The sequence below is a fragment of the Trachymyrmex cornetzi genome, unplaced genomic scaffold (assembly GCF_001594075.2).
Source record: "Trachymyrmex cornetzi isolate Tcor2-1 unplaced genomic scaffold, Tcor1.1 scaffold392, whole genome shotgun sequence".
In the NCBI taxonomy this organism is placed as follows: Eukaryota; Metazoa; Arthropoda; class Insecta; order Hymenoptera; family Formicidae; genus Trachymyrmex; species Trachymyrmex cornetzi.
In genome coordinates, this window is record NW_017298663.1 from 991,392 (window position 1) to 1,013,671 (window position 22,280).

Consider the following 22,280-nt stretch of genomic DNA (forward strand, 5'->3'; position numbering starts at 1 on the left):
AAAACTAATAACATTAAATTAAAATGAAATTTATAAAGATACTGATATTTTCATTTATACAGTACGTTTTTCAAATTACTACAATAATTATTTAAAAAAGCAATTTCTTCGAAACTATAGGCCAATGGCTGAAACGGCTGGACACATATCGTTTTTTTTTTACTCAAAAACAGCCAGTAAAAAGCGCATAAAAATCCCCAACCCCGTCACTTGGTGTTTCTCTTGTAAGACAATAATAAATATTTGTCTACTATATTTGTGTATCATTCACAAAAGCACAATATTGGAATACGTCCAAATGCAGGACTTGGAAAATATTATGTATGAAAAACATTGCATCACCTTCTGATTACTTTTTCGCCGTCTCCTGATATTTACGCGGAAGGTCGGAGCAATGCGCAGTCTTGTAACAGATTAATTGTTGTGTTTTATGTAGTGTGGGATATAACTAGCCACGATATAACAAAATAAAACAGGAAAATTGGATATACTGCTAATGCCTTCCTGCCTGTGGGCTGACTGTCGCCAAGAAATGCCATCGATGCTGAAATATTAATAAATTTTAAAGTAATAATTCTTTTGAGTAATTATTTATAATAAAAAGATATAAGTTAATTTTACTAGAATTGGTGTTATACTTACCATACGTTGCCCACAAAAATCCAATCATGCTGATCACCAACCTAAGAGTAAATAGAAGACTGCTTTGCTGCACTATTAGTATGATTCTGCATAAAATTAGAGCGATGGCAGTTGGTAATAAGCAATACCCTAGGACACAAACGCTTTGAAAGAAAGATCTGTAAATTTGAATATATTTGTTATCATATATTTAAATAATAAAATTTCGCAATTATTTCAATAATTAAAATCAATTAATAAGTCAAAATTTACAGTTCGTTTACTTACATATTTCCACCCAACAATTTTGAATTCAATGTAACAACCATAGATCCAATCCATACAATAACAAACACTTCTGCAAATTCGGGCCCTCCATCGTTTGAACTGTCTGCTATGTCAGTTGAACCTTGCAATATCCTAAATGTAGTGCAATTGTAAATTAACATGTAATTTTTTCTTATACATCCATGACATCTATGTAAATATATCTATGTAAATATATCTTACATTGCCATAAAAGTACACAATATTAATGGTCCCCATAAATCCCCTGAAATATACAAACGTATTGTATAATGATCAGTCACCTTTTTACTAACAGAGTTCTGTCATTCATAGACTCACATTCTTTCAGTAAACTTTTCTTCTCTTTAGGATATAAAACATGGAAAAACTTCTTGCCCACCGCTCGAACGTCCCTCAACTATATCAGATAGAATGATAATTATATCACACATATGCAATAAAAATGTCAAAGATACATACAGGAAATTCTCCGTTACCTTGACTTTAAACGAAACTTAAAACTAAGAGATAGAGTCTGAGCACAAGAAGTCTCCAAGAGACAGCAATAAGTCGTATATCATACGCCAGAGCTTGTGCGTTGCTTACGTCTATAACTTAAGTCTCTAAGTAAGTGTTACGACAATTCTTGTGCTCAGACCGATAAGATCCGACCGTGTAAATGTACAACATACATATGGTAGAGAGCACCAATTATCGGTCAAAGAGTTAGATGTTATAAATACAATATATATTCTTAATTTTTAAATGTAATTATCTCATATGTGACTATGGGCTAAAACATTTGGACATTTACCACAATCGATCTAGACGCTAATAATAAAAATATGATGAGAAGCCGAAACATTCGGACATTCCTATGAAACAACCCCCCTAAAATTAATTCGGTAAAGAACTTATTGCAAAAAATATTACCTCAGCCAGAATAAAACTTAAAACTCTCTGTCTTGTTTTAAAGCAAAAGAGATGAGAGAGCTTTAAGCCTTGCTTAAAGTCAAAGTAACGTTGGTACAATCAGGCCTAAGACTGGTTAATGCTTCTAATTACTAATTACCAATTACCAACTCATTGCAGAACCTCTATTATAGATTTTGATGTTAGCTTCAAAATTATACAAGGATGAAATACTTCACTATTGCAGTGTCATCTATGTCTCTTGTTAGCAAAACATCTACTTACAATTGTATCTTTGATAGGCTCATCTAATGTATTAAATTCTGGTTCTCCTAAAGTCGACCTCTGCTTTGTACCAACTGTCATCTCACCGTCAACATGTTGAGGATCAACAACATACGTGACATCATCATACATCTGTTGAATGTAATAAAAATATTTAACGCAACGTATGTTTGACAAGAATGTATCTATGGATTCGTATCCTTCGATTATACTCGTCACAGCAAGTCTCAATAAGCAGACATTGGGATACGATGACGTTTGGTAAATCGTAGTGGATGATACTTACATCAAGCTTCGCTTCGCCATCCATCGCCGCCATATTCGCCGCTGACTGGCGTAGAGTAGAATCGTTATTCAGAGCTAGGATAAAGTGTAACGTCGACGATCTCGCGAGCGATGCGCTTCAGGCATATCAAGGAAGAGGAGACGTCGTGCCGATCGACACGTTGTCCGTGCGCGATAAGCTCGCGGTAGAACAGAACGCACACGTGTCCCTTCAGCTCGCCGATTCGCGTTTACTATGATTCGTTATCGGTGATAAAGCCATTACCGGTGAAGCCATGAAAACGCTGCATTTATCCGATTGCGATGTCACGTTCTTCCGGCTGCGAATTCAACGAATCGAGAGTATCGAGACTATGAACGTTGATTCTCAATGATTTGGAGGACCGAGAGGCGGCCGAGAGGAAAGAATGACAGCTCCAGACGGTTTGGTACATCGACAGGTGGCATTAGTGTCGCCAGTGGTGGAATTGCGGCGTGGCCGCGTTCGAATAAGATATATCAATCGGTATCGCTGGTTAATACTCTTCCGACGGTGCCTCGGCGGGGTGAACACCGTTCGGCGACATCATTGCTGACCGTTGCTCACTGGATGATTTTCATCGCGATGCTCCACTCATGGACGAGTCGATTACCGTATACTTTTCTTTGCGTTGTCGTGGCTGTGTCAGTGTTGACAATATTCGCTCATGCGCAGCGGGAAATCGACGAGTTAGCCGCGAGCGAGCCGCGAAAGAGCGGCGAATCCAAATCAAGACTCGACGAAGAGCTGTGTATGTATTAACAATAAGTTGAGCTTAATTTTTTTCCTTTTTGCGTCATTTTTTAGCTTTGTCATTCACAGATGCACTTTCTGTTCTTTTCTATTTTTTTAGCGGTAGCCTTGCACGTTGCTTTAAATACGTTTTTAAAGAAAATTTTTCTCACACTCAGAATTTTTGTACGAATTGGAATACTTTTTAAAAATACTAAAAAAGTGTACCTACAGTATATATTTTCTTAAAATTTGTCATATATGTATGTGAATTCTGAAATATTCTAAAATTTCTAAGATTTCTTATTTTATAATTTCTGAAAAAATACCTTAAGCTTTTTTTTTTCGGACTTTATAGATTTCATTAGAAATTATAAAATGAGAAATTTTAGAACATTTCAAATTTACATATATGAAGATTTCTAAAAGAAAATATACGTTCTTGGCACTTCTAAAAAGTATTTCAATTCGATTAAAAAAAAAAATCTGGCAAATTTTTTAAAAAGTAAACGAAATTATTCAGAGTTTTTGAAAATTTCTGAAATTTATACAAAAATTTTAAAAAATTATATGAAAAATTCTGAGAAAAATATTTGCTAAGGGCAAAATGTGAAAAAATATAGTTAAAAAGGATGGAAAGTTTGTTCTTTGTAGCTGAATGTACATTTGTTGTACTTAAATAGAAATAATTATACACAACAATAAAGAACAGATAGCCACACGCAGGATGTCAGTAACGAAAGTTTTATATTTAAAACATCATTGTTAAAACATAAAATTATAAACGTTTCGGCCAAGATATGGCCATTTTCAATACGTAAATTATATAAAAAAATTAGTCGAATACCCCACAGATAGCAAAGCGTGTCTCAGTAAAATCGTATAAATCTGTGATTGCTTATGATGCTGGCAATTTGCCATAGATTTGTCTTCAAATTTCGAATATATCGACATTGTAGCAACATGCAGACAATGGCTGCGTTCAGCAGACTCAGCAGTTTTGCAACCGTTTTATGATTCGTCGCGCTGATTGGTTTATACTTTCAGTTTTAAAGGAATAGTCCAATCTGAGCGAAGAATCATAAAACGGTTGAAAACTGTTGAGTCTGCTGAACGCAATGTGTATACGTCTCAGCCTCTCCCTCCCTCCCTCCCTCCCTCCCTCCTATGATTGGTCTTGCCCTTAGTTTCTCACTGGATCTAAATGTATAAACCAATCATATTGAAGTTTTACATTAGTTGCAAAGCTGCTTTTTCTGTTGTGTGAACGCAGACATTTATTGCCGCCGCGTGACAAGATTTTTCAAACTTTATAATTAATTCTTATAATTTTTTGGAATACATTGATTTAAAAAATTCTTTGAATATCTCTGGCGAAAATTTTTCTCATAATTTTTATACGAATTGGAACATTTTTCAGAAATACTCAGAAATATTCGGAAAGTTTACATCTTCTCTCAGAATTTTTCATATAAGTGAATTCTGAAATATTTTAAAATTTCTCATCCCATAATTCTTAAAAAATATTAAAAAATTTTTCAGATTTTATAACATTTCATCAGAAATTATACTCACAAAAAATCTTAGAAAAATCTTATGATATTTTATAATTAACATATATGAAAAATTCTGAGAAAAGATGTAGATTTTTTGAGAAATGTTCCAATTCGTATAAAAAATGTGAGGAAGTTATAAAATATTATATAGAAATTCTAAAATTATATAGAAATTCTGAAAAATTATATGAAAAATTCTGAGAAAAATTTTCACCAGGGATGGCAAAGAAAATAAAATAGAATGCGTGGAGTTTCTTATTATTTTCATTTCATTAATTAACAATATGTACAAAATAGGCGTATCTGCAAAGTAAAATATACAATATATAATATTTGCAAAAAAGTGTAAAATATATGTCTATATATGTCAAATTAAAAAATATATATATACCTGTATATAAAATTTGTAATTTAATATAAGCTATAATAATTTTATAAAATATATATTGATTAGTTCTTTTTCTGCATTTTTTAAATTTATATCACAGATTGTATTTCAAATTATATTTAATAATAATAAAAGAATTATTTTTAATAATAGTTGCAAATACATTGCACTGCAATATTGCTGCGACCTTACAGCGCAATCTTGTTGAAGATGGACATTTTTATGATGTTATGATTATGACATTTTTATGATATTGCAACAATGTTGCAAATACATCGCGCAATCTATTTACAATATTACAACATTGTAATGAGATATATCTACAATCATTTTGCAATCTTTTTGTGCTGTATGGGTCAGTCAATGTGTTAATGATTGCCGTGTTATCACAAAATTTCCAGATTCTGTGATTTTTAGGCAAATATTATTGCGTTGTTATGAGATGTAATGATGAGGAGAGAGAATATTTTGCTTAATAAAAGTTTTACGTCTGTGATGGTCATATCTTGGCCGAAATGTTTTTATGTTTTAACAGTGATGTTTTAAATATACGACTCTTGCTACTGACATCCTGTGTGTGGTTATCTGCTTCTTTATTTATTGTTTATAATTTATGCAACGTTGTTGTGGTTTTAAATAGTTATATATTTGAAATTTATCGAAAGCGAGATAAAAAGTTTTAGTACAATATCCAGTGTAGTGACAAAGAACAAGCCTAGAGTTATTAATGCGCTTTCTCTATTGCTATACAACTCTATTTACTAATAAATGAATGTTTTACTTTAAGAGTTACATTAAGCATTTTCTCATTAAGTATTTACATTTTTTACATTTATCTTACTTATTCTAAAACATAATACCTCATAATATATATAATATTATCTTATTTATACTAAATATTTTATCTAGCATTCTGCATTTTTTATCTCGATTTTTAACTTCCGTCAAAAACAGATTAACAGTAACATTACATCAATGTTGTAATTTTCCACTCGACAATAATGTAATGTAACACATATTGTACGTAACAATTACATTTTTAAGTAGGAAATCGTAATACTGATGTAATGTTACTATTATTTTGTGTTCAACGGATTATTACTTATTAATTTATTGTTTATTACTTTTTTACCTGTCAACTACTTTTTGTAATAGTTAAGAAATTATTTGCTCAACGACGAAAAGATCACATAGAAGCTGTGCAAACTCTCTTAAAGATGGACAATTACGAGCGTCTGTACAAAATGATCGCGATGCTAGTTGAGAAGGCAGTCGAGGTCATTGAATCGAGTAAGAGTGTCCTCGAGAAGGCCGATTTCCTACAGAACAATAGTTCCTTTCCAGAAGATGCCAACGTCAAAGATGGTACGATTATTTATATCCAGATAGCCGAATCTTTCAAAAACAAATTTCGCAAAGAGTCTACCATAAATTTTATTGTCAGAATGTATCGAGAGAATTTGCTAATAGAATATGATGGCAGATTGAGTGCAGAAACTGAGCAGAATCTGCCATTTCGCAATCATTTAAATAATTACAAAATGACAGACTGTACTTATATTATGGTTCTGCTGGCAATCTCTGAAAATTTTTCAAAATTTCTGCATATAATTATATAATTTTGTAAATTCAAGCACTTTTCAGAAATATTGAGAAAGCCTAAATCTTTTCTAGAATTTTTCATATATGTGACTTCTAAAATATTCTAACAAGAAGAGGCTCAGACACGTTCGGAATTTAGAAACTTATGGTAAAGTGCTATTACCTAGCTAGACATTACTTTGGTCAAGCAGTAAGATGCGCTTGTCAGCCATTGTCGACAAAATCGACTCTGAAAAATTCCGAACGGGGTATGTATGCAGCCTTTTTGCGAAATTAGCCTTTTCACGGAAAGGCTACCCTTTATAATAAAACGGCGTCTTTTTGCGAAATCAACGATAATTCCTTAATTAGGCTGACGCACTTAGACTTTTCGCGAAAAAGCTAACTCACATCAGCCTTATTGGTTAATGATACACGTTCTGTAAAAAGTGTATTATTAACCAATCTTGACCCTAGAACAATAATAGTAACTATCAAATAAAAGCAAATTTGGTAATTCTTCAAAAGAGCTTCCTCACCACCGATTTTGATGAAATTAGGCTCATTCGACGCGGTTTTGCAGAACGTGTATTATTAACCAATAAGGCTGATGTGGGTTAGCCTTTTCGCGAAAAGCCTAAAGTGTTTCAGCTAATTGACGATCATTGATTTCGCAAAAAGGCACCGTTTTGCATAAAGGCCTTTTCGTGAAAAGACTAATTTCGAAAAACATTCAATTCTCGGAATCACAAGGGAAACTTGTCACTGTTTCAAATTTCCCTTGTGGCTCCGAGAATTGAATGTTTTTGAAAATTTTGTGTTCCTGATTACGGTCAAAAATATATATAAATTTCAAGTTAAATTACAAAATTAAGCAAAAAATGAAGTCAACGTAACGAGAGCACACAAAAAATAAACCCTAACGCAAAAAAAAACCGTATTTAATATTTACTCGCTCTCGTTGTATTGGATTTTATTTATCACATATTTCTGTTACATTGTAAATGAAATGTACGTTTTTCAGGAAAGATTATATTGAATATATCCGTTGATTACTATAAATTTAATTAATTTTACATAAAAATAACAAATATTAAAATAAAAAAAAAGGGAGAAAGAAAGTGCCGGTAGAGACTCGAACCACTAATCATAAATATTACGACAGCAAGTCCATGGCCATGTATTATGCATTTCAAGTAAAAACATAATGTATTTTTATTATGCATTTAAATAGAATGGATGAAAAATGTCGGATCAATCACAAACCGGGGAGAAGGTGGCCAGACTCTGATTAGAGGGACACTAGTGGTTATTAGACAAGAGCACTACCCGTTACGCCACGGAACTTGTTGAAACTTGCTTCAGTGTGTACCCCGCTCGGAATTTTTCAACGTCGATTTTCTCGACTATGACTGAGAAGCATATCTTACTGCTTGGCCAAAGTAATGGGCGAGTTCAAGACTGCAAAGCGGCTAGGAATGCTTACCGAGCGATTGAATATGATTGATTGGATCTATAAGTAACGACCAATTATGCACATTTGCTCGGCAAGCAGGCTAGCTGCTTTGTCGACTCGAACGCGCTCAATGTCTGGGTGTACACTTCACCGTAGTTTCAAATTTTTCTAAATTTTGAACGTCTGAGCCTCTCCTTGTAAGACTTAAGATTTCTCATTGTATAATTTCTGAAAAAAATTTATAAAATCTGAAAAAGTTAAATAAAGTATTTAAAAAAAAATCTTTATGAATTTTAAATATGAAAAATATTATAAGATAAAATATATAATATTATAAGATATTATAAAAATATTTTTATCTCTACTATTAGATTGTATCTCACACGGCATGAACTTAACGGATACAATTGATGCCACTCTGCCATAATGTTCTGTTCGGATGTGCTGATAAACCGCTAGCATATCGCTAACACTTTACTTATTGAGCTAATTGTTAGTGTACGGTGGATATCTGAATATTAAATTAATATTTATAAAATTAATTAGATAGAGGATATAATAGTGATTTCATAAGAAATAAAAAATCGAAATGCCATTCTGACTTGTCTTTTTTATTTATTGTATTTATCGTAGCATTGTCTAACATCCTGGAGAACATCGTGCTCTTCGGAGACATCGTGCTGCATTTGCCGGACATCACTCACAGGATACTGAGGACGCAACCGGGATGGAACTCTACAATACACTGGTCCCTGAATTTCGCCAATCAGACGCGGTATTTACTGAATAAATCGACCATCACGATGTTTCGTTTGGTCGAACAGGAGCTGAATATTACGGAACGCGATCCAGCCTACTTAAATCCGTATAGGAGTGCTGCGCACGCCGGCCAGCGCGAGGATTCTATAAAGAAGTCTGTGAAGAAAGAAAAACGCAAAAAGGGACCGCAGATTGCTAAAATCGAACTGTGAGCCCTTACTTCCGACGCTCGCGAGATTTCTCCGACCGGTTCCTAAATCGCCTCGTTAAAAAGCGGGCTCTCTGCGACGCCGCCACGCCGCGCCGTTAAAATCCTAGAGAATATACCATATCTGATTCTAAGGGGCTGATTCTGTAACTCTTAACGACAGTCGTTGATGTCGTTGCGCAGATATTATGTAGAGTGAAAAAGCTGCACAATCAATGATTGTTATTAAGAATTATAGAATCGGCCCGTACATCCTACAGAATTGATAATTAAGAGCTTCCGAATGGCTTAATTCAATGAGGATTAATTTATATATTTCATATACAATGTCTATATATATATATATATATAATTAATTACTATAAGCTATTAAGAATGTGCAAACTTAGCATTTATATTTAATAATATACTAATTATTTTGTGTTATGTAGATATGTTGTTATATACATCGAATTCCAAGATAAACCCTTACAAACATTTAATACTAGAAGAAAGTGATAAATTATTTATTAAGCACTGAACGTGCTTTTAATATTCAAAATACATAATTAATTTTTTAGTATTAAATTGACTACTATTAGATTAGATTTCTGTAAGAGAAATATCCTTTCAATATTAAATAAAATTGTTGCTGTCAACAACTGCATTTCTAACTTGCGTAAAAACAGTTGTACATAAAATTCTAACGTTCCTGGTATTTGACTGTTCCAATATTATCGAAGTGTTCACATAATTTGTTTGACTTCCGGCGATGAAAAATCGTCACGGAGCTGCGCCGATCCGTGCTCATTTGAAAGCGAAATGAGCGGAAAAGACAGTTTGGTGCAAACTGTGAATTTGCGGCGTATCGTGTCTGAAATGAAAGACAACTTTCCTCGTTGGTTTGTCCCGATGCGATGGTGAGCCGTCGCACCGCTCCGGTAGAAAGTGGTCAACCAATGAGCTGAGAACTGATTCCTGTGCCGGCCAGTTCCCGAGAACTGTCGCGACGGCGGTGTATCCTTGGCGCGCAGTGTCGCGGCAGCCGATCAACCCGGTGGATCGGTCAGTCGGTTGGTTGATGATACGTCGCTGTGGTCGTGGTGAATTGCACGAATCGAACGAGGGAAGACACGCGAAGGACTTGGAACTGCGCGACCATCAGCTAGGGAACACTGAGACGTCGCGCGCGGTATACGATGAGGCTCCAAGAAGCGGCGCTGCTCTGCGCCGTCTTGACCATCGTCGCAGGTAGGCGCGCCTACGGTGTTTTTCACGTTACGTCAACCACCTTTCTCTCCATCGATGTTCTTATCCCGAAAGATCGGAGTGTACGCATATGTGGGAGAGTGAGAAAATAGGAGAAATTATTTGAAATTCTCACCATGGATTACACAAGACTCTTTCCCGGCCATTTCTCCGTACAATAAAAGTCATTATAATAGGAATGCTTCTATCTCGTTTCCTCTGTGCGCGCGCGCGCGCGGGTGTGTGTGTGTGGTGTGTAGGAAATTGCGAAATTTCGAGATTGAATTTTTATCGGTTTCAATCACCAAGTTCCTTTTACCGTTCACCTGCAATACTCTCGGTGTATTATCGTACCATGTTCAATAGATCAATGAGATGGATTACAGTTGTTTTCCAAAAATTATGAAATTTCCAGACGATCCTCAGCAAACACTGAGTATAATTCATATAACATAAATGTAAAATGTAGATATTTACGTCATGTAGCAGTGTGGTGTGTGTGTGTGTGTACGCGCGCGCGCGCGTGTGTGTGTGGACTCGACATTCTGAACTATGCAGTCTCGTTGCTCTTCGGAACTGTGTCTGACCAGTTCTAACAGGTCGTTATTAATGTTAATTTCGTCCTTTTTTCCTCTGATGGTATCCCAGCCTTCTCACGGAATTACGTTCTTCGATAGCGTGTCCTTTTCTTGTTTCTACCCTCGCCTTTCTCTTCGCAGCCGTTATTTTTATCGATAATATCATGTGCGAATAAAGATATATTTAATTATAACAATCCAATAAATAATTGCATATTAAGCAGCTCACTCTTACATATCGTATATTCTATATTTGTATATACTTTATCACAAAAATAAACGTGCATATATGAATGGTATTCGTCTAATTGAAAAATAGATAATCAGACGTGGTTTTATAGTCTCATTAATTGATTCATTTAGAAAATTCTTCAATCTTTATCTATGATAAGAATCCATGAACCCGGTGAGCCAAATTTTTCAGTCAGTCCGTAGTAGAACGAAAAAAAAAAAAATAATAATAAATAAAACGTAGAAATCGAAAGACGACATGGATGCGCCGATCAAATTCGATACGTCGGTGGTTTCACTCGCGTTTACATAAGATTTATTTCATGCGCATATAACGTATGTATGTATGTATCTATGTGAGCGAAAGAGTGCACACACGTGTCATCGCACGTGTGCGTGCGTCCGGACGATAGAAGGAAATGTTGTACCTTGGGAGAGAACGAAAGAACACATCGTGAATGCAACGTCATTGCCAATGTGTTGGTATACCTTCACTTTCCACTTTACCGCTAAACGGACCTTAACTCTTTGACATCCGCGAACATGAACACCTCTCTCGACGAGTTGCGGTTGTCCTGTCTTCATTGTCTCGCCACCTACTGTAATTCTGGAAAAGAAATAGAAATAGATTTTGAAGGGAAGTTCATTATAAATATTTTATCAAATTCTACAGAAATTTAATTTAATACTAGAAGGTAGTGATTAATTACTTATTTTGAGCATTAAAACGTTTAATGCTTTTAATATTGAAATATAGAAATCATACAGAAAGTTGTGTTCAGTGGTTTTAATACTTAAAATAAGTAATAATTAATTATACTACCTTTTAGTATTAAATTAGCTAATATTATATTAGATTTCTATAAGGGAAGTCAGACGAGACAGATTAGGAATTTCAAAGGTTCACTGATATCTGACCTTGCAAATTATAGAAATTTATGTAACGAATTAAATATATCTCATTTCTTTCAAATCACCCGTTTAGAATACAGACATCCGTTACTATATCAGGAAATCTAGCGAAAGCGAGGTCACCGATTCATGGTATTGCTGGGCCTTTTAATCGCCGAGCGATCAAGTTACACGTTAAGTGTTTCACGTGTAATTTTTGATCGATGTTCTGTATATACATCGAAGAAATTTGTTAGAGTTTATTATCTTGATTGTGGCCAATTGAGGTTTACTTTGCGAATTATGATCACAGAGTAATTATTTTGCCTTATCGTTTAATGAAAAAAATCACTAATCGGAATCACTAATCGTGAAGATCAAATTCGAAAAGACGTATGTACATATCTTAAATGACAAAAATTCTTATATTTCATAATATTTTTAAGAATGTTTCATATTTAAAATTTACGAAGATTCCTAAAAAAAATATTTTTTAAGCTTCTTCAGATTTTGTTAGTTTTCTTTGAAAATTATAAAATGAGAAATCTTAAAAATTTTAGAATTTCGGAATTTACATATGTAAAAAAAAGGTGTAGCCCGATAAAAAATTCTTCATGCATGAATGTGTATAAATATATATAAACATACATAAATATTCATAAATATATATAATTTTATATGAAATATATCCATACACATTTTTTTATATCCATACGTGTTCATATATCCTTCTTCCTTTTGTAAAATTAGTTTTTAATGTAATAAAAATAATAATAGTAATGTGAAAATATTAAAAATAATTAAAAGGATAATTTTCGTACTATTTATTAAAAAAAAAAATTAATTTTGAAGAAATTTAAAGAAATTACTTATGTATAATTAAATATAAAATTATGCATAATTGTGTATGAACAATTTTTTTTTAGTATTTTTCCAAACTTGTTTTTTTTTGTAAAACGAACAATACGAAAATTATCCCTTTAATTATTTTTTATGTTTTCACATTACTATTGTTATTTTTATTACACTAAAAAGTAATTTTACAAAAGAAAGAGGGATGTATGGACATATTTCATATATAATTATATGTATTTATGAATATTTATGTATGTTTATACATATTTATACATATTAATGTATGAAAAATTTTGTACTGGGAGATATTTTCAGCACCTTCCAAAAAGTGTTTCAATTCGTATAAAAGATCTAAAGAATTTGAAAAAAAGTTATAAAGTTACATAGAAAAATTTTTTTTAATTCTAAAATTTATTAAAATTCTGAAAGATTATGTGAAAAACTTTAAAAAAAAAATTTCTCTAGGATAATATAACCTTATTTTGATTTAATTCTAATATTATAAAAAGGAATAAAAATGTGCATACATATAACAATTATAAGGTCACTAGGAAGAATATATCTTCATAGGTGTTACTTTCTCTCACGAGCGCTACAAACCATTTTTTAATATCTTCTATCTCCACGTCGATCACGCGTCGTGCAATTTCTCTCACTATATCTCGCGTCCACTGTGATACCGCTGTTCCTATAATTAGTCCAAATTTCAATATTGAGTTATATTAATTCAATACCAACTTAAGTTTATTACTAAGAGAAATGTCACATGTGTGAAATATTTAAATAAGAACCTTGACTGCACCGAAGCTCCATAATTGTAGACATAATGTTAACTCAAGCACTTACCACGAATGTGTGTTATGAGTTTCGCGAAAACTTGTGCAACTCTTGCGTATGCAATCACGATGGCGCGTCTGGAATAGCTAAAGAACTCTTCCGGCATTCAAAGATTTTTCAAGCGTTCTGCATAAATCGATGCATGTACGCTTGGCTGAACAGCTAAATAATAGTGCATCGTAGCGCAGGACCAGTGTGCAAGGATCGAGTTTAGAACTTCCTAAGAAATTATCTACATCCATTCGCGGAATCCGGATTAATTAACATTAAGGTTCGAAGATCAGTTTAATGGCTCACGAGATTTCTATCTCTGACGCAGTTCTAAATTTTCAATTTAAAGAGGCTTTTTAAAGAAAAAAAAAGGCGCGCGAGACGGAGCTCTGAAATATGTTAATGCTTGGAAATTTGTTGTAGTGCTAATGCAATTCCGCCTTTTAGACGCTTTTAACGCATTTGCGTTTCACCGAAAGGAGCATAAACACTCGTCTGTGCACACACATATGTTCAAACATATTGGAATGCCCACAATCACGTTTCTCGCTTTCTCAAACTTCTCTTCTGGAATTTCTCTCGCCCATGTTTTCGACACGCAGGCTCACTGTTCATACGCGACGTATCTCATCCTTGTTCTGTGTTGAATATGTAACAAAATGATAGATATTAATCGATATATCAGCATAGATCGAAAATGTGAGGATTCTCGCATTTATGACGAGAAAATGCTTGTTCCTAAAATATTCTGTACGTTGCATACAACATTATAAATTTGTTAGACAACTATACTGCAGCGGGCAGCCTGTCCATTCATTAAAGTCATCGTTTTGTCATCGCTGTCAGGCATAATTATGCTGCTTGAAACGTAATAACATTTGACAGAAAGAACGCAGTAAAAGTGGAACGTAGGCACTCGATAGCCAGCAGCCAGCCGGCCTCATTTGGAATACAAGAGCGTAAATACACTTGAGCGTAAACGTGTCTCGAGTAAGCGTTCCCCAACCTTGACATTTTCCTGGTTTAGCATTTAGCGATTTTCGAGGTATTAAATCATCTGTACGATCATGATCTTCTCCTCTCTAAAACTAAATAAAATGTCTGGACTTCGTAATCGCCTGGGATGAATAAAAGAACAATTTACGTAAAGATGAAAGTATTTTAATATTTTTTTACCACGTAGGCTCGCGCGTATGATTACGGTTAATTGTGATAAACGCTTCGTCGTTTTCATGAGAGGATGGAAAAAGGAGAGAGAAATTCTTTCCCGATGTATTTATGCACATATGAAGAGGTTCGAGCATATTTTCTGCATCAATGGAAAATCATTATCTCTTGTATGTTGAACCTTCTTTTATCGCTCTCTGCAGTACATTGTCAAAAGAATAAGAAGGATGAGGACAAGAAAGACGAGGAGTTCAGGTGTCCGGAGGGCCAAGGTAATGGTAATTTTGCCGATCCGGCAACTTGCAGAAGGTTTTATCAGGTAATTTAGTAATTATTAGTTTATCAGGTCATATTCATAATTATATATTTTACATATTGTTCTGATTACCTTGTTAATTTCGTTACTGGTCAGTTCTGGATTATTTATCTTCGCTACGATTATTCGTATCGTGATTGTACATTCGTAATATATAAATTTTATATTCTGTATTATTTTCCGAAAGTGCGTCGATGGATATCCTTACTTGAACCGATGTCCATCGGGCCTGCACTTCGATGACATTAGTAAGTTTTGTACCTTCAAAAACGAAGCGCGATGCGGACCCATCGAGACCAGTAAGTAGATACTTTTATGTTACACAGATTAAATTAAGTTGATTTTGTGAAACGAACGGAGCAAGATTTAGAGAGGAAACTGCAAGTCTCCAAAAAGTTTTTCTAATGATTTTTCTGATGATATAATTATTATTTTTTAAACTCGACATTTCTAGTCTCTGTTTATTCGTCAAAGCATATAATTTCCGAGAGTCCAACGCAACATTCGTAGCCTCTGACAATGAATGGTCGTTTAATTTCCAGCACCAGCACCAATCACTGAACCGCCGACGGATTTGGCCGAGCGCTGTGACACGGCGAACTGTCTACTTCCGTACTGCTTCTGTTCCAGAGACGGCACGATCATTCCTGGCGGTCTTCATCCAGAAGAGGTAAAACGACTTGACTGCGAATTTTCGCGATGATCTATCGATTTATTTAAATGTAGATAAATACGATTCGAATAATTCCAGACGCCGCAAATGATAATAATGACGTTCGATGGTGCAATAAATCACAACAACTTCGATCACTATCAAAAGATATTCACCCAAGATCGTTTGAATCCCAACAACTGCCCATTGAGAGGCACGTTCTTCATCTCTCACGAGTACTGCAACTACAATATGGTTCAGAGTCTGGCACATGACGGTCACGAGATTGCGACTGAGACGATCTCGTGAGTAGTGTAAATATTCGGGGTGCATTAGGATCATTTCGCTGACGAGACAAATATTTTCAGACTCCAGAAAGGTTTGGAGGATAAAGGTTACGAGGAATGGGTCGGCGAGATGATCGGAATGCGCGAGATATTAAAACATTTCAGCAATATTTCGACCGGCGAAGTCGTCGGTATGCGAGCGCCTTACTTAAAACCTGGTCGCAACACTCAATATAAGGTGCTCGAGGACTTTGGATACATATACGATAGTAGTATAGGAATCTCGCCATTGAAAGTGCCGATCTGGCCGTACACCCTCGACTACAAAATCCCGCACGAATGTAAAGCGGGCACCTGTCCCACTAAATCGTTCCAAGGTAATAGAATCATGACAAAGATTTAGATCGATATTCATAATCTTATGTTTAAGACCGTCTTAAGTACATAAGATGTCATAAGCCAATCACAGAATCATATTAACATCTTAAGATATTTAAGATAATCTTGAAATAAGAATGAACTATGAATCCCATTAGTCACAACTATTCAACTGGAGTAGCAATACAGGAGTATAAAAAATTATTAATAATTTAATGCAATTAATACACAATAGCATATTTGATATGGTAATTCTAAAGAAACGTTTATGCATTATCATAGGCATTTGGGAGTTACCGTTGAATGCGCATTATGTGGAGAATTATGAAGGTGGACACTGTCCTTACTTAGATCAATGTGTTCTTCATAATCACGATCCCGAGGAGGTGTTTGACTGGTTACAGGAGGATTTTAACAGATATTACGAACAAAATAGAGCGCCATACATGATGCCTTTCCATACTAATTGGTTCCAAATCAAGGAATTAGAACGCGGTCTATCGAAATTTCTCGATTGGGTGGTAACGCTGTGAGTCAAAATACATATATATATATATATGTATATATATATATTTATAAAAAATCTCGATATTTGAAAATAAATATTGCATTTTTACAGACCTGACGTTTACTTTGTAACCGCCACGCAGGCGTTAACATGGATGACCGATCCGAAACCGATTAAAGCTCTGCATAACTTCGAAGGATGGTCATGTAAGAAAAAAGAGAATTTGCCCGGACCACCGTGTAACAATCCACACAAGTGTGCTTTAGATTTCAAGCCTACCGAATCAAATTTCACAACGACTAGGTAGAAATTTATTCAACTGTCGATAACACATAAAATTACGAAATAGTAATTAAATATTTTAATAATCGTAACTATATTTTATCAATTGTAACAGATATATGGAAACGTGTAGAGAGTGTCCAAACAAGTATCCTTGGTTGGGAGACTCGAAGGGTACAGGGCTATACAGTGATAATTACAATCCTGAAAAGAAATAGGAGTGTCACTTGAGTTAGATTTAATTTAGTGCAAACGATTCGCGTTTCGTTGTTATCAAAGTAAATGTCTTGATGTGTCTGCGATATAGACTTATCGATTACACACATGTTAAGCATCTTACTGTTTAATATTGGAGAAACCTCATAAAATTTTAATTTGTATTTCAAATATACATACGAATCAGTATACGTAAACTTATACTTATATCTTCATATACGACATATACACTGAAACCTCGAAATAGTATGAAAAATCCCTTCCGCGTTATGAGTAACATGAGGGGGAGTAACAATAGCTACTAAAATTTTGAATTTCATAGTTTTGAAGTGAAGTAGGCCTACACAGCAAATGTATCAAAAATATAACTTAGATATATCTTAAAGATATATTTTTGGGATATGTGATATCTCTTTAGGTTATCTGTCTGATGTATTTCGGAAATTTTTGCTGTGTGGGGAGATAACCTCGTTATAACGTTCAGATCTCCGAACTGTACGCTATTACGAGGTTTCAGTGCACTTACTCGACAAAATTCGCATCTATTGATGTTAAGTGTGTACTGCTCAATCTGAAAGAGAAAATAAAATGTTTCGCGATGCTACACAAAATCTGAAAAATCTGTCTTTTATTTCTAGAGGATAGCAACAATTTTATAATAATTTTTCTTATATACAAAAATTTGAATATTACGATTCCCTAACTTAAAAGTACAATAAAAGAAATAGAAGGGCTTGAGAGAATAGGCGCTGGTACAAGTGCGCTAATTGTACAAAAACATCTCTCAATATTTACACGTTAAGAGTATAGAAAATTTATTAAGAGCCAGAAGAACAACGATAATCGTTAAACAACGATATAATATCGTATGTTTTGGTTAGTCTCCTAAGCGGTAATAATAGATGCAAAAATTACATTACCTAGTGTAAAATGATTGGAATCTTGGTGAAAAAATTTCGCTGAAATTATTTCATATTTTGGAACATTTCAGCGAAATTGTTGAAATTTCACTGAGAGTAAATTTTTCAGCTATCATACTGAAAAATTGTTGAAACTGAACTGAAATTTTGTTGAAATTTTTGCTGAAATTTTTCTGAAATATTGCTGAAATTTTGATAAAAATTTTTCAGTTAAAAATCGTTGAATTAAACTGAAATTTTTTCGAAGTGTTTCAAAACATAAAAATAATTTTAGCGAAATTTTTTCACCAGGGAAAATGTAAAATTATTTGTTGCAACCTCTAGAGAAGCCAACTAAGTTTTCTCTGTTGAGAATACATTTTCTCATGCCAGTTACAAAGCTGAATGGAACTCACGATGTCGATGCCTTTAATTACGAAATTGAAGTATTTTTATATGAGACAATGGATGTACAAAGAACTCATCCGTAAAGAAAACACTAAACATAGTGCGAACTGCTATTCAAATGTCTTGATGGCAAGTCAACAATTATAGATTTTTATCAAATTATAAAATAATAAATATAATATGTACAGTACGGAATAATGTGTTGACCATACATCGTCAAACAGTAAAATAAAAATTAATAAAAGGTCGCCGATCATTTAAAAATCAAGTCATAATAAGAACACAAACTAAGAGTTGTTAAAATAACTATAATATACTTGGTTTAGCAGTTCTATGCCTGTTTTCAGATTAATGCTAGGTATTATTCTGTTGTTTTATATTGATCATCTCTGATATCAGTCTCTTATTGTAATTTTGCTCTAATATCCGAAATTTTGACGTCTTCTCAACTGAAATCATGATGCAATCTATGATGTGTAATTACAGAATGTGTTGTTGTATTTCTATTAATATGAGACCTGTGTTCTGAGATTCTCGCTTTTAATTGTTTCCCCGTTTATTCAACATAGGTCGCATCACAGTCCTTACAAGAGATTTTATAGACAACGTTCTTTTTGAGTTGCAAGCACCGACGAGATACTACAGTCGCCCTGACTATTGTGAGCAGGACGGGCGTGTGTCTTGCCTGCTTCGGGTATTGCATCATCTTGCCCACATTTTTTGAAGAGCGTTTCCAGCTTCGACTGTGATTTGCATTACATCATTATTTCATCTATTACTCTTTTAGACTTTTGTTACTCACCGCATTAGCGGCATTTTCGATTCTGGCCGTATCGACGCTGTATAGAGTCGGGGCCATTCACACAAGAAGAAGACCGACGAGATACTATTAAAGACCGATATCCTTACTGGAGTTTGCGTCCTTGTTAATATTAAAGTAATTAAGAGTTAAAAAACTGATATTGTACTAATTTTATGATTTATTAGTTTTGTAGACGTGTTTATTGTAGAAGTGTATATGTATTTAAAACTCGCAATAATACTCGATTTTTCTTTAAAATTGTGATTTCGGTGTTATTGTCAAAGTTTGCTTATCAACAGAGATGATAATTGCAGAGAAAAAAATTGTAATTTTTCGGCAATATATAGAATATTATAGTTTTACAAGTATGCATATTTATTTATGGAGTATTTACGTAATAAAAAATTATGGATTTAATAATGTATTAGCCAAATATTTATATTAATAGCAAATTTATATCAATTGTCGATAATATCAGCGTTCTTCAATTATCTCCAGGCCCTTTTTATACCGCCGAAAATTTGCCCAGGGTTGACGGTCTTTAATAGTATCTCGTCGCAGGTGTCGCAGGTAGTGGATCTTTTTGTGCTCTGATAATGTTACCCAATTTATTTATGCTGTAAAAGGATACGACAGAAACCATATCTTTGATGACGTTTCTAAATTTTTCAGACAATGGACCTATACAAGGAATTGTAAACCGTGTTTTTAATTGATCGTCATTATTATTATTATTGCCATTATGATTATTGTCTTCATATAAGGATATTTTTTTTATTAGCCAAGATTTTGTCTTTCAGCCATTGTCGAAAAAATAAGTTGCATCTATATTATTACCGCTGAAGAAGGTTAGAAGACTAACCGAAATACGAATTATATAATCGTTTAATGATTATCGTTATTCTTCCGTCTCTTAATAAATTTTCTATTAACTTGTAAATATTGAGAGATGTTTTTGAATAATTAGCGCACTTGTATCAGCACCCCTATTCTCTCGAGCCCTATAGGCTTCTATTTCCTTTATTTTCTTATGTACAACGTTCCTTATTTATTATATATAAAACAGTGTGTTGTTTTCGTTAGCCGAAACACTATGTATTATATATATATAGATGTATATTTTAAAATATATATACAATATGTCTACATTCATTGCATTGAACTGCACTGTCTGCATTGTAAGAGATACGCAATCAAAATGGTATAATCATCTCTAACAGTTTTCACATTAATTAACGCACTGGGGTCCATTTCTCCAACACTTGATTATACTTTACACGTTCTGGAAAAAGAAACAAGAGCAGCCATGTAATATTTTAAGTCAGATTATGATAAGCAGATATTTGGTGAACTCTACAGTTTTTTCTTTCAATACATTCACCATATTTTAGCTGGATTTTTGTTAAAACCGGGTTAGGTAATTTTTGTATTAAAAAGAACAATGAAAACTGATTAATTTTTGGCTTAATTTATAGTATTAAATTAATAACAAACGTTTGAGTTTTACATAAAAATATGATATACACTATCACTCAAAAGTTTGGAGCACTCTATAATTTCTTCACTCTGACTTCTATCGTAATACTGCTTACTTTTTATTCATCGTGAATTTTACTACGTTTCATCGTTTGACTCCCTTTTGATCAATTTTTAATCTTGATTATCAATTCACACATCATTCTAAAATATCGACAACACGATGATTTATGATAAATATCATTCCACAATAACAACTATCAAGACTCAAAACATTTTTACTCAATAATTAATACTAATACTATAAATAGTATAAATCATGGATGTACCATATTGACTGTACGCAACAATTAAACTCATGGATAGAAAACAGTAAATAATCTTTATACTGTTAATTTTAGAATTTATCGAATTATATAATTTCATGATTTTATATTTTATTTTGTTTTACTGGATTATTGATTTATATAACATCTATATATATTTTTTTTTTCGCGAACATTGATAATGATCCGATTGTGTCGAAACGTTTGTTTTGTTTATAATTTTATGTTCATAATGATTATTTTCACATTTTAAATATTAAACGTTTTAACAAAATTGGCTCGTAGTTCTTCTATTTTACCATCGTCAATTTTTATTTTTAAACCTACGTTATTGGAATGAAATATGAGGTTTGTTCTCTGTTCCTGCACTGATTGCACTAGTTCAAAAAGTGTACACTAAAGCATTTTCTGTTCCCAAAATGGCATTAGAGACGGTGTTTTTTGTTCCAGTGCAACAGAACTCAGTGCACGAGTTCACTTACTGGTTGCACTAGATCTAGAGTCAGTGCAAGCAGTACAAGCATTAGTGTACACTAGTTCAGCCACAGAAAACAGACCTTGTATAAATAGTGCGAGAATTGGTAATTATTTAGAAGACACCCTTCACCTTCAATTTCAGTGAAATTATGCTCATTCGGCGCGTTTTTGCATGAAATAAAAGAATCTGGCAGTAAAATGTTGTGCCTAATCCCGCGAATCAAGATATTAAACGTTGAAGTTGACGATTATTGAGATTAGGAAATCTGTCAGATGCGAAATATCGCGATGAAAGCATGTGCTGCATTCACATTTTCCTGGCGAGATGAGAGTCGCTTCGCATAGAAAGTCATGTGTCCCTTGGCGGGGGGGGGGGGGGGGGGGGG

General features: G+C 33.7%; 4 protein-coding genes across 5 annotated transcripts in view; 2 read left to right on the plus strand and 2 right to left on the minus strand.

The window, feature by feature from the left end:
• Positions 1–126: 126 nt before the first annotated feature.
• On the minus strand, positions 127–2,703 carry LOC108764062 (protein YIPF6). Of its 2 annotated transcripts, XM_018512069.1 has the most exons (7): positions 2,393–2,703; positions 2,107–2,238; positions 1,249–1,327; positions 1,132–1,174; positions 910–1,041; positions 643–800; positions 127–544 (listed from the first exon to the last, which is right to left on the minus strand). In XM_018512069.1, the coding sequence occupies exons 1-7, from the start codon at positions 2,423–2,425 to the stop codon at positions 429–431; spliced, it is 693 nt and encodes a 230-aa protein (XP_018367571.1). In that variant the 5' UTR covers positions 2,426–2,703; the 3' UTR covers positions 127–428. The 2 variants fall into 2 exon arrangements, with proteins under 2 accessions (XP_018367571.1, XP_018367572.1); XM_018512070.1 differs by lacking the exon at positions 2,107–2,238.
• A 31-nt stretch (positions 2,704–2,734) lies between these two features.
• Positions 2,735–9,302, plus strand: LOC108764061 (coiled-coil domain-containing protein 134). Its single transcript, XM_018512068.1, has 3 exons — positions 2,735–3,161; positions 6,242–6,451; positions 8,757–9,302. Exons 1-3 carry the CDS (start codon positions 2,762–2,764, stop codon positions 9,092–9,094), a joined length of 948 nt encoding a protein of 315 aa, XP_018367570.1. The 5' UTR covers positions 2,735–2,761; the 3' UTR covers positions 9,095–9,302.
• A 451-nt stretch (positions 9,303–9,753) lies between these two features.
• Positions 9,754–18,324, plus strand: Cda4 (chitin deacetylase Cda4). Its single transcript, XM_018512149.1, has 9 exons — positions 9,754–10,320; positions 15,071–15,186; positions 15,371–15,482; positions 15,726–15,853; positions 15,935–16,140; positions 16,204–16,499; positions 16,783–17,029; positions 17,120–17,311; positions 17,406–18,324. The coding sequence occupies exons 1-9, from the start codon at positions 10,269–10,271 to the stop codon at positions 17,506–17,508; spliced, it is 1,452 nt and encodes a 483-aa protein (XP_018367651.1). The 5' UTR covers positions 9,754–10,268; the 3' UTR covers positions 17,509–18,324.
• Positions 18,325–20,275: 1,951 nt separating this feature from the next.
• Positions 20,276–22,280, minus strand: part of ND-B14.5B (NADH dehydrogenase (ubiquinone) B14.5 B subunit) — a 7,544-nt gene continuing 5,539 nt past the window's right edge. Inside the window, exon 3 of the mRNA XM_018512151.1 lies at positions 20,276–20,897. Coding sequence (XP_018367653.1) covers positions 20,848–20,897 — 50 coding nt within the window. The 3' untranslated portion in view covers positions 20,276–20,847. The remainder of the gene's footprint in view (positions 20,898–22,280) is intronic.